This window comes from Schistocerca serialis, chromosome 1 (genome assembly GCF_023864345.2).
Source record: "Schistocerca serialis cubense isolate TAMUIC-IGC-003099 chromosome 1, iqSchSeri2.2, whole genome shotgun sequence".
NCBI lineage: Eukaryota > Metazoa > Arthropoda > Insecta > Orthoptera > Acrididae > Schistocerca > Schistocerca serialis.
The window spans coordinates 113,104,371-113,118,437 of record NC_064638.1 but is presented as its reverse complement, the minus strand read 5'-3'; the positions used below and the strand labels follow the sequence as shown (position 1 = coordinate 113,118,437).

General features: G+C 37.8%; 1 protein-coding gene across 4 annotated transcripts in view; it reads left to right on the top strand.

The window, feature by feature from the left end:
* Positions 1-14,067, top strand: part of LOC126462962 (ADP-ribosylation factor-binding protein GGA2) — a 131,893-nt gene that overhangs the window by 45,111 nt on the left and 72,715 nt on the right. For all 4 annotated transcript variants that reach the window (XM_050096115.1, XM_050096117.1, XM_050096118.1 and 1 more), the window contains exons 5-6: positions 1,219-1,618; positions 1,757-1,918. In XM_050096115.1, coding sequence (XP_049952072.1) covers positions 1,219-1,618; positions 1,757-1,918 — 562 coding nt within the window. The remainder of the gene's footprint in view (positions 1-1,218; positions 1,619-1,756; positions 1,919-14,067) is intronic.

Sequence of the window (14,067 nt, the reverse complement as noted above, 5' to 3'; positions counted from 1 at the left end):
ATCTTCATAATGAGTAAGCTGTGGGCACTTCCATATTATTAGATAACAGCCAACTTCACAGGGCTGGTGCGCATATGTTTCCATTTTGGCGAATGCTTGGCTTGACTGGCCTGCTGACTCAATCGATCTTCATCTGGATAAGGCATACCTGGGAAGACTTGAGGACTCCTTTCACCACCAAATTGTTGGTGTTATAAAGGGTAAAGGTGGTGTTGCATGGTATTTGAGTGATGTCCCCTAGGGTAATAATAAAATCTGACAGCCAGATCACAACACTTGGTATGCAAGTCCTTCAGGCCATCTTTCAAAGCATGTACGGGGTAGTTATCTGTAACATCACTTACAGTTTCTTTCTGCTTACCAGAGTCAAATGCAGCACTTTTCACAGGTATTCCCCTTCTTCAAGATGTAGCACCATACTCATGCTCTTGTTCAGACACGATTGAATCTTGACCTTCCATGATGGGGGACATCAAACCATGCAGCCTTATTTGTTGCGTTTTGATTTAAATGGGCATTCTGAAGTGGATGTTGGTTCCAGCTTTTGTCCCATTTCTCAGTGACATCGAAAACGTATGTGATCCGAAGATAAAAACTTCACGTGTATAGCTTGTGGATTCCGAAAAGTGAGTTCTTTTGGGACTTCGTATTTTTAAGAATTTGCCCCTTCAACATTTTTCTCCTGAGATCTGGAGGAACAGGGCACTACTGGATGGGAATTTATCTGCCAGTGCCAGTGATGGTCCTCATAGCCTCATTCAAACCTGCATCTATGGTATTTGTAGGTAATTGCACAATGTGGTTGCTGGAATTAATTGACTTACCTGTCTTCATTGTGAATTGGTCCGGTTGAAATTGTGTTCCTTTATTAAAGGTGTCGATTTCCACAGAACGTTGTTAAGGACTTTCTTTTCTTCTGTTTTGAACTAGATATTGCTGTCATTATATCATTAGTGATACCAGTGATAACAAATTTTGAAATGTAGAACTATCATTGTTTTTATAGAACAGTGGAAACTAATGTTACAGGCACTGAAATAATCACTTTTGAGGGATGGATATTGCAACCGGAAGTGATATGCTACACTTCAAACTTAACAGTATTGTAACATTTTGTTCTGTTGAGGCTATACTAATCTTTCATAATTCTGTTGTTAACAGTTTAATGTTGTGGTTTTCAGAATGTGTATGGTAGTGTTAGTGTATTTATTGTTCCAGGATGAAAGAAGACTTGAAATGACCAACCGTTGTAATAATGAAATAGAGTCTGTACACAGCAGTGTTAGATTACTATCAGAAATGCTGGACTCTTACAAGCCTGGCGAGACTTCAGAAGAGGAACTTGAACTTATCAAGGAGTTGCATCAAAGCTGTAATAATCTACGAACAAACTTATTTCGCTTTGCAACAGAGATACACAACAATGAACATCTTCTCAACAAAGTACTTCAAGCAAGTGATGCTCTGGGTCACGTGTCGGACAAATACAATGCCATAATTGTTCAAGGTGAACTGCCTGAAACCAAAAGTACGTCTTTGCTGGATCTCAGCACACCAAGTGAAGAAAAGCTCCCACCAGTACCAACGGAACTTCTTGGCAAACAACTTGCTGATTTGGGTAACACTTTAATGTCTTGTAACTGCAAGTCTTAAGGTCCCAGTAAAGCACATCACAAATTAGAAATATGAATTGCCTTACCAAAAAGGATATATTTAATTGGTGAACCACAATTAATGTTATATTCTCTATTGTTAGGTCTTGATGTAGAGCCTCCAAAACAGTCTGCAAATACACCAAACGCATCAGTTACACAATCAAACATAGAAGTACTCGGAGATATATTTGGTGGTGCAGATATTGCACCTAAACCTCTTCCTGTTCTGCAGCCTGTCACACTCCAACAGCAGACGCATAAAAGTAGGTATTCATTTAGTACTATCTTTGTTTAAAATAATAGCAATGTGTGTAGTATTCTTTCCACATTGTTATTAAAAATGAACACCCAATAAAATTAAATGTGTTCCAAAATGTAAGAGACAAATCTATTGTTGCCCAAATACTGGATTTATTATTCATGGCAGAGATAATTAAAACTTAAGAGTTTTCTTGTAAGTCACACTGTGTTGATTGTTGATAAGTGGATTGTCATTGGTTTATGTAATAATGAAATTTAGGAGAACTCAACTAGCCATCACCTATTTAGTAGAATTTATAGTTAACATTTTGTTTTAGAGACATAGGTCATGAAAGAAACAAAGCAATATGTTTATTTGATTTGGAAGGATGAATGAAAAACGCTGGCTGTGTACTTCTCAAAGAGATGATCCTGACATTTGCGACATCAGCATTATTGGATGGGGATACAAACCACCATTCTTCCAAATGTGAGGCCTATGCACTGTGTTAGTTATTAAGCTGAAAGAAGAGATAGATATTGGAGGACACTGGGCATTATACACTGACGGAAAAAAATCACAACATCAAAAGTAATTAATTTAGAGTACTGAAATTTCAGGAACACATTTGTCTAGGCAACATATTTAAATGATTAACATTGCAAGATCATAGGTTAATGTAAATGCGAGATAAACCATTGCAAATCTGAAATGCTGGAATATTAAAAACCAGTGTAACTGCCCGAATGTTGAATGCAGGCATGCAAACTTGCATGCATTGTGTTGTACAAGTGCTGGATGTCAGTTGTCAGTTTGTGGGATGGTGTGCCTGTTGCATGTGTCAGTCAATACAGGGATCGTTAATCCTGCTTGTGGATGATGCTGGAGTTATCAGTGGGTGTTTATTATCATGGTGGAAAACACCCCTTGGAATTCTGTTAATCAATGGCAGCACAAGAAGTCGAATCCCCAGACTGATGTATAATTTTGTAGTCACAGTGAGTGGAAAAACCACAAGAGTGCTCCAACTGTCATACAAAATCGCACTGCAGACCATTCCTTAACGCTGAGGCCCAGTGTGTGTAGCACGCAGACAGGTTGTTTGCAGGCCTTGAACTGGCCTCCTCCTAACCAACACATAGCCATCACTGGGACTGAGGCTGAAGCAGCTTTCATCAGAAAACACAACAGGCCCCCACCTCACCCTCCAATGGGCTCTTACTTGCCACCAGTGAAGTTGCAGATGTCTGTGCTTTGGGGTCAATGGAAGGCGTGCCATAGTGTGTTTGGCTCGGAGTGGTCCTTGAAGTTACTGATTTGTAAAAGTACGTAGTGTCACTAACTGCTGCTCAGATTGCTGCTGCAAATGCAGTACGAAGCACCTGAACTACATTCTGAACACAATTGTCTTCCCTCTTGGTAGTGCCACATGGCTGTCTGGACCAGGCATTCTTGTGACCGTACATTCTATTGACTCCCGCTGACAGCAGTTGTATACACAGTCTACATTACTGTCAAGTCTTTCTGCAATGCTGCAGAAAGAACACCCAGCTTTTTGTATCCCTATTATACACGACCTTGTTCAAACTCTGTGAGGTGTGGACAGTGGCATCTTTGTGGTCCTAAAAGCATTCTCGATTAACATTAACTCACCATGTCCAAATCCCAAAAGTAACAAACACTTATGACTGTTACAGTGTTTATTTAAAGCCAACCTGATTTGCATCCTCTTAGTGGTGCTACTAGCATCACTTGTGAAATTTGAATAGACATCATATTTCAGATGTAAACAAGCCTATCAACTTTCGTTTATGTCCCACAACTCCTTCTTGATGTTGTCATTTTGACAGAAAGTCAGAGAATATCAGAATCGTGCAGAAGAGTGTATAAGCACCATCCAGAAGTAGAAAAAAGTTGTGTAATTTGAAACCTCATAGAAAAGTCACATGGACAGGCTGTAGGAGATATCTGTAGGAAGTAGAAGAGGAAAGTTAAATTAAAAGACAATGTAGTATTCAAATATTAAGGGGCCAAGCCTCTAACAGCCGGGTTTGGACCAGGCGGTCCTGGGGTTCCAGAGCTATTGGGTGGTCAGCTCAGCTAATCCTCTGTTACTGTAATCTCAGGGCATGTTTTGGCAACCACTGTAGGATGTGACAGTCAAATGTGGTGTCTCTTAGAGAGCAGGAGTCTTGGATTATTCTGTACAGATCATGAGGATGGTACAAACATATATGTTTTTAATTAGGTACTAGTGAGGTGAATGGCAATTGAGGCAAAATAGTTAAATAGTTACTGTAGGGGTGTGTGCATAAGCAACCCCCCCCCCCCCCCCAACACACACACACACACACACACACACACACACACACACACACACACACACACACACACAGACACACAGATAGAGAGAGAGGGGGGGGGGGGGGGGAAATACTTACGCAGTGTTGCCAAAGAGCTGTATGTTCTGTCTCACACCTTGCACTCCAGCCGTTGCTTACCCTGGTAACTGACAATGCTAGGGTGAGTGCTGCACTGGGCCACTGTTCCTCCTCCTCATTTTCCCGAGTATAATTTATACACTTGAAAAACTATGACTCACTTCTTTATGTAATTCTTGGTTTGTGTGCTTTATGCCACTCAAAATGAAAACTATAGTGACTAAATAACATCAGCATAACTAAATTAACATTAAAATCAATCCTAACTGTTCTAAGTGCATGCCAAAGTGCATACTATGGGTTGAAGTGGCAGAATGATGTCATGTGGTACATTGCTTCTTGCCTCTATGCATCACCCCACTTACCATCATCTTATGTGAACACCATTATATTTGGCAACTTTTGGGCTAGCTGCCACGCCTCAGCTGTATGAGGCTTACCCAGGCAAGCAGGGTTCTACCTGGGCGTAAGCAAATGAATCGTGCACATGTCTAGCAAACACTCGCAATTCTTCATGTGCGCTTATCCTGAAGAAGGAAAAAATCAGGAATTGAAAATTATGAGGAGATTACTTTATGAATGGATAAAAAAGCCTACAAAGCAAAAGCAATTGGCAGCATTCACAACATACATTCCAGAAAATCCTAAAAAATCCATCGCCAAGAGCAAAACCTCAACCCACACTCGCATCAACATTGGACACAGGCACAGGTAGTTGCATCTGAGAGTGCAGAACTTCCTGTGAACCTTCAAATGCTCTGAAATCTGTACAAATAAAAATATTTGAATATTAAGAAGCTAAAAAGTCAGTGTTCTTGTCCATAAAAAACACCACTACCTCCAAATAAAGAGAGGCTGAGCAAAGCCAAAGAAAATCAATTTAAAACCATCAAATTACAATGCAGAGTCACTTTCCAATGTGAAGGCAGTGGTGGGTTATTAATGTCCCTATGGTGCATTCCAGCTCTTTATTTTATCATCTACTGCACATCTCCAACACAAAGAGGAGTAGGAAAAGAAAACTCTCAATGATTGATAGTTTCTGTGATTCGCTGGAATGGAAAAGAATGGAGAATGTAAATAAGATGAGTTCAAATTTCTAGTACAAAGGGAGCCTTTATGTAAGTGTTTGCAGAAGACAGGCTTGAAAACTATTGACATGCTACACAGTCAAAGAGCTTTGTGAAATCTGTTAAAATAGTCACACAGCAACTTTTATAAAACATTCTGTAAAAGTAGCCTAGAACACTGTCAAAGACTTTATGAAATTTCTTTTATAAAAGATACTTGACAGAGTTATTCTTAGCACATGCCACACTTCACCTGTCTCATGCACCACCAGCTTACAGGTTGTAATTGTTATCATCCATGCATGGCGGAATATCTTCATATATGATGTGTGATGAAAATCTCATTCTGAAAAGTTGAGAACTGGAAATGCCTTGTCTGCTGCTAACAGTACTGCACCTTGATCAGACACTAATGTATCATATTTACCTAATTATAAGATGAGGCTTTGTCTCCAAATTCATCATTCGAAAACTACATGGTCATCTTACATTTGCAGATCAAGCTATTGCTGCCGAGGTTTAACATTTTTATGTTGTTTGTAGAGTATATAGTGGTCATCTTACATTTACAGATGAAGCTTTGTCATGTGCAGATTTATTTTGAAGAATTTGGAAGGACATCTGGGCAAATGATTTGCATGTTTGAACAGGCTCAAGATTTCCTGATTCGCTGAAGCACTTGAAACCGTATTGACATTGCTCGAACAATCCCGTGACATTTTACGAATGTGGTGCCAGTGCAAGGGGTATGCGAGAAACTATGAAATTGTTGCTAAACAGTTAACTGCTCTGCTTAAAATTTGACAATTTTGTGAGATGCAGGAGGAACTAGTGCTAAATTCAATTGTCTTACAAACTCTTGTTTTATTTGAAGTGTTTTGCAATAAAAGTTCTCGTACAAGTTCAGATACTGTGTAGAAATATTAATGCTGCTTTTTAAATAAAGGTTACATTCAAAAGCAGAAATGCAATAAATCTTACTTGATTCTGAATCCAGATCAATATTTTATTTGATTATAAGAGACTGTAATGACTTATTAAATGGGTTGCAAATGAAAAATTTGGTCACTGTTCGCGTATTAGAATACTGGTTAAAATGTTACCAGCTTTTAATCAGGTTTAGAACATGATGGCGACATTCAGATGAAACAAGAAGAAAAATCGATCTAGATTGAAATAAATTATTTTAAACTGATTGTAGTTGTTTTCATGAGAATAAATTACATCGTCAAGACCTGTCTTGTAGATGGTCCCAACAGACCTCAACAGATTGCAGGGAGCGTGAAAGTTTGAGAACATGACTTACCATGATTGGGATCTTTTACTTATGTATTAGTTACTGTTGTAACATATTACTTGCTCCCCAGAAGGTATTGCAGTCCATGTTTCACAGTTGCTCAAGAACAGCAGCAATGGAAGGGTTGTAGGGGGAAAAGTGATAACAGCTTGGTTGAGAACATGAGTGTGTGGAGGAGAGTAGTGAGTGGGCAGCAATTACACTATGTTGCCAACCATGGGTATCTAGGCACATACTGTGGAATTTTAGAAACATCTTCCATGTTTAAACTGCAGTTGTCTGATTCCATATGAGGTCGGAATTTAATTGACTATAGGGACCAATGGTATACTTAAGTGTTTTGCGCTGCAATGTTGTCAGTGCTCACCGTGACTTACGATGGGAACGAAAGGGGGTGTGACAGCTGCTGGTTCTATGCAGCCAATGAGAGAGCAGCAGGCAAATGATAATTTTGAAAGCAAGAAACGTTGCAACATTCTCGTGTAAGTATCAAATTAAAATCTGATATTTATTTGGAAGGAAACAGCTGTGTTCTCGGATCCCATGGTAAGCAGAACCTCAGAAATCACAACATGTTTGGAAAAAACAGCCAGATATTAGTGACAACAAGGTATAAATTTCACAGCTGTACTATTAGGATGATGATTAAAAAAATGATACCGCAGATGATAGGGTTGTTAAGTGATAAATGTAGAAAAGGATCAGCCTGAAAATTAATGTAAACCATTTCCTTTCATTTATTTTATTTCCTTTTATATTATCAGAATGTAGACAATCAATAACTGTCATAAATTTGGAATAGGTATAAAGTTAACTTTTTAGGGAGACACTTTGTTAGTAAAACAGTGAAATTTTGATTAATCAGAATATGTTAAAAATAAATTTTTCTGAAGAAGCCCCATGAAAAGAAGGGTGTTGTCTTATAGTCAGGTAAATGTGTTATATGTATAGCATTTTGTATCAGCCTTATAAAGGATCAAAAGAAACCCTTCTTGGTATTTTCAACCGCATATCGTCATAGGAGCTATACACGGATTTGCGAAGTGAATCCATTATCAAATACTCCTCCAAAAACTGGAAAATGGTAGAACCGTCATGAGAAATGACCATAGTGGTGCTCTTGCAAGTTAAGTTGAAAAGATGCATCTCGTTTGGATGTTGCATAGGAAGAAACTTGTTACCCACCTCCAGTGTGGATTCAGGAAGTATCATTGTGCCCTAGATAATTTGACTTCACTGGAGGCAGCTCTACAGGAATCCCTCCAATGCAGAAAGTACCTATAGGGGTACCCTCTGATACTGGAAAAGTACAAGGTTGTCTTTCTGTTATTGTTATGCACACTGTCAAGGAATTTTATACAAGAGAAAGATGTCCCTTAAGGCATTGTTTTAAGTGCCACACTCTTTGCCATTGTTATAAATAATGTAACTGACCCTGTGAACAGTCCAGTGAGTTCTTATTTGTTTATTGACTGTTTTATGATATACTTTTCCTCCCACTGTCTTTCATGCACAAATCATCAGTTATGTTATATCCATCACAGTTTCGGTGAAAGAAAACTGTGTTTTAATGGCACCATTTTCAGTTTCAACAAGTATACTTGTTGTTTGAAGAAGGAAATGGTAATTGGTTTGAAGAAACTCATGATAATTTCTGTATGTGATTACTGATGGCAGAATGCTCATGTGGTTAGAACTAAATAATACCTCAGTTTAATTGGGGAATGGGTGGTTCTCACTAAGCCCATGTTCATGTCCCCCATTATGATGGTGTGCTATATGACGTTTTACTATTGAGACTGAAATGTGTGTAATGCTGACTGGAAGCATGACATTGTGTAGTTCTTTGGTGGTTTATAAATGGTGTCAGCTATGTACTGTGGGCTCATAGGCGTAGCTCCATGAATATGGATTCTGCTTAAATTTCATCTCTGACATTCAACATTTTTACAACTTTAATTTTGATGTGAGATCTGACATATGCACTACCACTGCTACATGCTTGTTTAGCTTGTCAGCTCTGAGCGCATTGTATCTTGAGAGACTCACAGACTTTAGGACATATGTTGCTTCAACTGTGTTTCAGGCAAGAGGGAAGTGTAAAAGTTTAGTTCTTCATTGTGTGAAACCAGGTGCTGGACATTGTAATGGATGACTTAACAAGTTTGAAGTGTACCTGTGTGTTTATGTCTAGTGTTACTGGAGATATAGAGTTGCAAGGGTATGGAAGTGAAAAACATATTATACTGTCAAAGAGCTTTGATAGATCTTTTACCAAGCGAGGTGGCGCAGTGGTTAGCACACTGGACTTACATTTGGGAGGATGACTGTTCAAACCTGCATCCGACCATCCAGATTTAAGTTGTCCATGATTTCACTAAATTGCCAGAATAGTTTCTTTGGAAAGTCATGACCGATTTCCTCCCACACCCTTCCCCTGCCCAAGCTTGTGCTCTTGTCACTAATTACCGCATTGTCAATGGGACGTTAAACACACATCTTGTATAATAATTAGTACCATAGCTCAACTTTTGGGGGAAGGATGTAAAAGATACACTATCAAAGATTTTATAAGAGGTCTTTTGTAAATGATACTTGGAAGAGCTCTTTTATTGTACAGTTTCAAACATGGCTGTTACTCAGCAACCACATACAAGTTTCAACATAGGATTAAACAGCCAGCCGGTTGCAAAATCAATGTTTGGTACATTGACCTAGGTTTCGACACCTACTAAGAGTGTCTTCATCAGAATGAAATTTTGATAAACCGTGTAAAAAAAATATATGGAAAATTTAGTATGACAAAAAACACATTAACCAAGATGTCAATTGTCATGAGGTACAAAGGTTACTTATGTAAAATTACGTTGTGAAAACGGAGTGGTCCAATTTTAGAGCAGCTGTGCTCAAGCTAAAAATAAAGTAAAATGTTCCAGCCTTTGCCACGTGTGCCTCACTAGGAACATCATCAGACTTACCAGCCCAGCGGTGTACAGTGCCACCACGAAAACAATATGAATTGCGCCGCCCATTGCACACGGACAGTGACATGTGCCCATTTGAAATATTGTAACAGAAATAATTGGAAAAACAAACAACAGTTAATTTTAAAAACAAATGTAAAGGAAGATAGCTTAATGTATTATTGAAAATATACAGTAGTCAAGCAGATGAAGTACAAATAAGAGCCATTTATTAGGCTTTACAGAAATTACTATTACATAAAGGACAGAATAATATAGATTTTTTTTGCAAACAGGTGTACAATCCAGAAAAAATTTTCATGAAGGTAACTTCAGTACCACATGGAACCAGAGTCAGGAAAATGCAGTAAAAATAAAGGATTCAGAATTCAATGAGCAGTGGATTGAAACCATTGAAAAAATTTTTGTTATGTAGTTGTAACTGTTCATTGAGGATGAGGCCATTGTTCTTAGAAATGTGCTTGAAAATCTCCAGCTCTTTGAGTACATCGAGCCTGTGACCTTTCTTTTCTCTATGTAAAATGGAAATTTCTTCGATGCTTTTCAGTTTGTGCCCGAAAATAACCAGATGATCAGCAAAAGTGGAAGTGCCTCTTTTTCCCAATAAATGTTCCTTGTACCTGGCTTTAAAGGGCCTTCCAGTTTGTCCTATACAACAAACGGGACATGTATCACAAGTGATTTTATATACTCCCGAACTGTTTATAGGAACAGCTGTGTATAGGAGGTTATGAATGAGATTTTTCATGGGAAAGATAACTTTGAATCCATATTTTTTATCAGAAGACGATGAATTTTATACTAAATAGGGCCTAAAAATGGAATCGAGGAAACATTATGGTACTTGTGTCTCCCAGAATCATCACTACTGCCTAAAGTGGTCACTTTAGCATCAGTTTTAACTTTGAAAATCTTGTCAACTAACATTGGATCATAGCCGTTATTAACTGCAATAATTTTTATGATATTCATCTCTTCATGAAACTTGTCGGGTGACAAAGATACAGAAACGGCATGATGAATGCCTGAATGGAAAAATGCTTTCTCATAAGAATGAGGATGCACTGAACTAGCGGGCACAATTTTATCTGTGTTAGTGGCTTTTCGAAAAATAGCGAAAGTAAGTCTGTCGTTGTCAGTAGCAATACTAAGGTCCAAGTAATTAAGCCGACAGTCATCATTTTCTAATTTACAAGGGAAGCTGATTTTTTCATGAAGACTATTAAAAATTTCAAATAAATGCTGAAATCCTCCTCAGGAACCACTGTATATATCAAAATGTCGTCTACGCGTCAAGCATAAGACAGAATCCCCAGATCAGCACTGAAAAATTATTGAAGAATTTCTCTTCTAGCAAACTAATGAAAAGGTATTTCTGATGAGCAAATCACTGACGTAATTTGTTTGCTATTAATGGTAGTGAAATGTAACTACTTTGTTTCCAATGGCAAATTTACCACCAGCATGACGGCCAGGCAATGGGTGACCCACTTGCTGGCATCTTGGCTGATATTTTCATTAATACGCTAGAAAAAAATTCAATAGTTTTTCAGCTGCTGATATGGCCATTTTGTCATATGCGTGGTACGTAGACAATGTTTTGATCATATATTGTGGTTCCCGGGGAGGAATTCAGCATTTGCTTGAAATTTTTAATAGTCTTCATGAAAAAAATCAGCTTCATTTGTGAATTAGAAAGTAACAGTCGTCAGCTTAATAACTTGGACCTTGGTATTGCTACTGACAGTAACAGACTTTCTTTGGTATTTTTTGAAAAAACATAATACAGATCAAGTTGTTCCTGCTAGTTCAGTGCATCCTCATTCCCACATGAAAACATTTTTCCATTCAGCCATTCATTGTGCAGTTTACCTTTGTCACCTGACAAGCTTCATGACGAGGTGAATGTAATAAAATTATATCAGTTAGAAACAGCTATGATCCAATTTTAGTTGAAAAGGTCTTCAAAGTTAAAACTGACACTAAGGTGACCACTTTAGGCATCAGTGCTGATTCTGACAGTCACAAGTAGCTTTAGGCCCTGTTTCATACAAAATTTGTTTTCTTCTAATTAAAAAATATGGATTCAATCTCAAGTCCACAGTTTCTCCTATAAACAGTTCAGGAGTTTATAAAATCACTTGTGATATGTGTCCTGTTTGTTACATAGGACAATCTGGAAGGTCTTTTAGTGTTGGGTACGAGGAACATTTATTGGGAAAAAGAGGCACTAATATACACAATTCCATTTTTGCTGATCATCTAGTAATTTCCAGATGCAAACTGAAAAGCTTTGAAAAAAAGTCCATTTTACTTACAGAAAAGCAAAGTCATAGGCTTCATGCATTCGAAGAGCTGGAGATTTTCTAGCACATTTCTAAAAACAATGGCCTCATCCTCAATGAACAGTTACCACCATGTAACAAAAATTTTTTCAATTGTTTCAATCCACTGCTCGTAGAATTTTGATCCCTTTATTTTTACTGTATTTTCCTGCCTCTGGTTCCAAAAAGTCATTTCCTTTGAAGCTCATAGATATGTGCTACTAAAGTTACCTTCATGCAGATATTTCCTGGATTGTACATCTATTTGCAAGAAAAAAAAACACCTGTATTATTCTGACCTTTATATAATAGTAATTTCTGTAAAATCTAATAGATGGCTCTTATTTATACTTAATCTGATTGACTACTGTGTATTTTCAATAATACATTAAGCTCTCTTTCTTTATATTGTCACAGAAGAAGTTGAGTAGCACCGTGGTGTAGTTGTTATGATACTAAACTGTTACATGGAGGATCGTGAGTTCAAAACTCACCTGGACTGTACAATTTTAATTTCTATATTCGGTTCGAGTAAATTCTAGAATTATCCACAAATTTCAAGAACCATTGTTCTGTAATGTTCCATAGCTGTATATATACTGTATGTGTTCTGGACGGAGGCAGTTTGCTCCCCACTCTTGTACGTGCAAGTGCTGAATAAACCTTCGTTAAGTGAAGTTCGTGTCTGCCATTCATCTAATTACACCTTCTTCTACATGACAATATTTGTTTTTAAAATTAACTGTCATTTTTTTCCACTTATTTCTGTTGTTATGTTTCAAATGGGCACATGTCACTGTCCGTGCCCTATAGGTGGTGCAACTTGTATTGTTTTCCTGGCAGCAATGTAAGCCAATGACAATGCTTGACGAAGATATCCTCTAAATTTCTTTGTACATTATGGTTTCTGGTAATATGCATCCATGCCATTCTAGAATATTTTCTGTCTACTCACCTTTTACTAGGTATCTATCTCTCTTCTTTTCAGCTCCTAGAATTGAATAAAAATTTCAGTTGTAATTATGTAGTCCACTTGGCTCTGTAGCCTGTTCTATTTTCTCTCTCTCTCTCTCTCTCTCTCTCTCTCTCTGTGTGTGTGTGTGTGTGTGTGTGTGTGTGTGTGTGTGTGTGTGTGTGTGTGTGTGTGTCTCTTAGTGCCTCACTAAGTAACCCTCAACTTCTGAATGATTTTTCCATTAAACTTAGATTCTTGTAAATTTTTGCTTTCAGACATATTGAAATTTATTTATTTTTTAAAATTCTGTTTACTTGACTGAAAGGACTCCAGGCTATTTTTAGTCTGCCCTTTATTTTTTTTCTGTCCTTACAGTACTCATCAACTCTCCTAAATACAACTCTTCAAATCATTCTGTGGCTTCATTTTAATTCATGCTGTTTTTCTTCCTCCATGGTTTGATTATACATTAATTTATAAGTTAGTCGTATTATAATTCATTATGAGCCCTGTTTTCAAACTTGCTCTATTAAGTTCTTCCATCGGTTCTTGAAGTTATCCTGGTGTAGAGACAAACAGTGCAGTATCTTCACCAAAAGTGACAGTGGTTTGGTTATGTTACAGTAACACAAAATCCGTCTTTTTTTCCCCAAGAGGGCTGCAGAGAACTCTTTTGGTAGTATGTAATGCCTGAATTCTCCTACAAATATGATACTAGAGTCATTCAGGAACAAACAACCAAGAGACTGTAAAACGAAAATCGCTGAACGAATTGCAATGCCATTGCCTATCAAAGATGATGTCCTCGTAAGAGTGCTGAGGATCCACACTTGCTGCTGGAGGGACGTGGGCATGTTGTCAGAAAGAGCACTTGCATGCATTGACCATCCATTGTACTGAATACATAGAAATGAAGGCTTCAAAAGAAAAAGTAAGGGGGTGTGGTTTGTTTTCTGATGGTGAAAGGAGTTGGGGGAATGGGAATTCATCAAATAGTGACCCAAGTGTACAAAAAGCTGTGCATGTTCATTAAAAGGGTCCAGGTATGGCACAAGTAATTCAATAAATGACTGATGTGCCAACGAGGCACAATCTGGAAC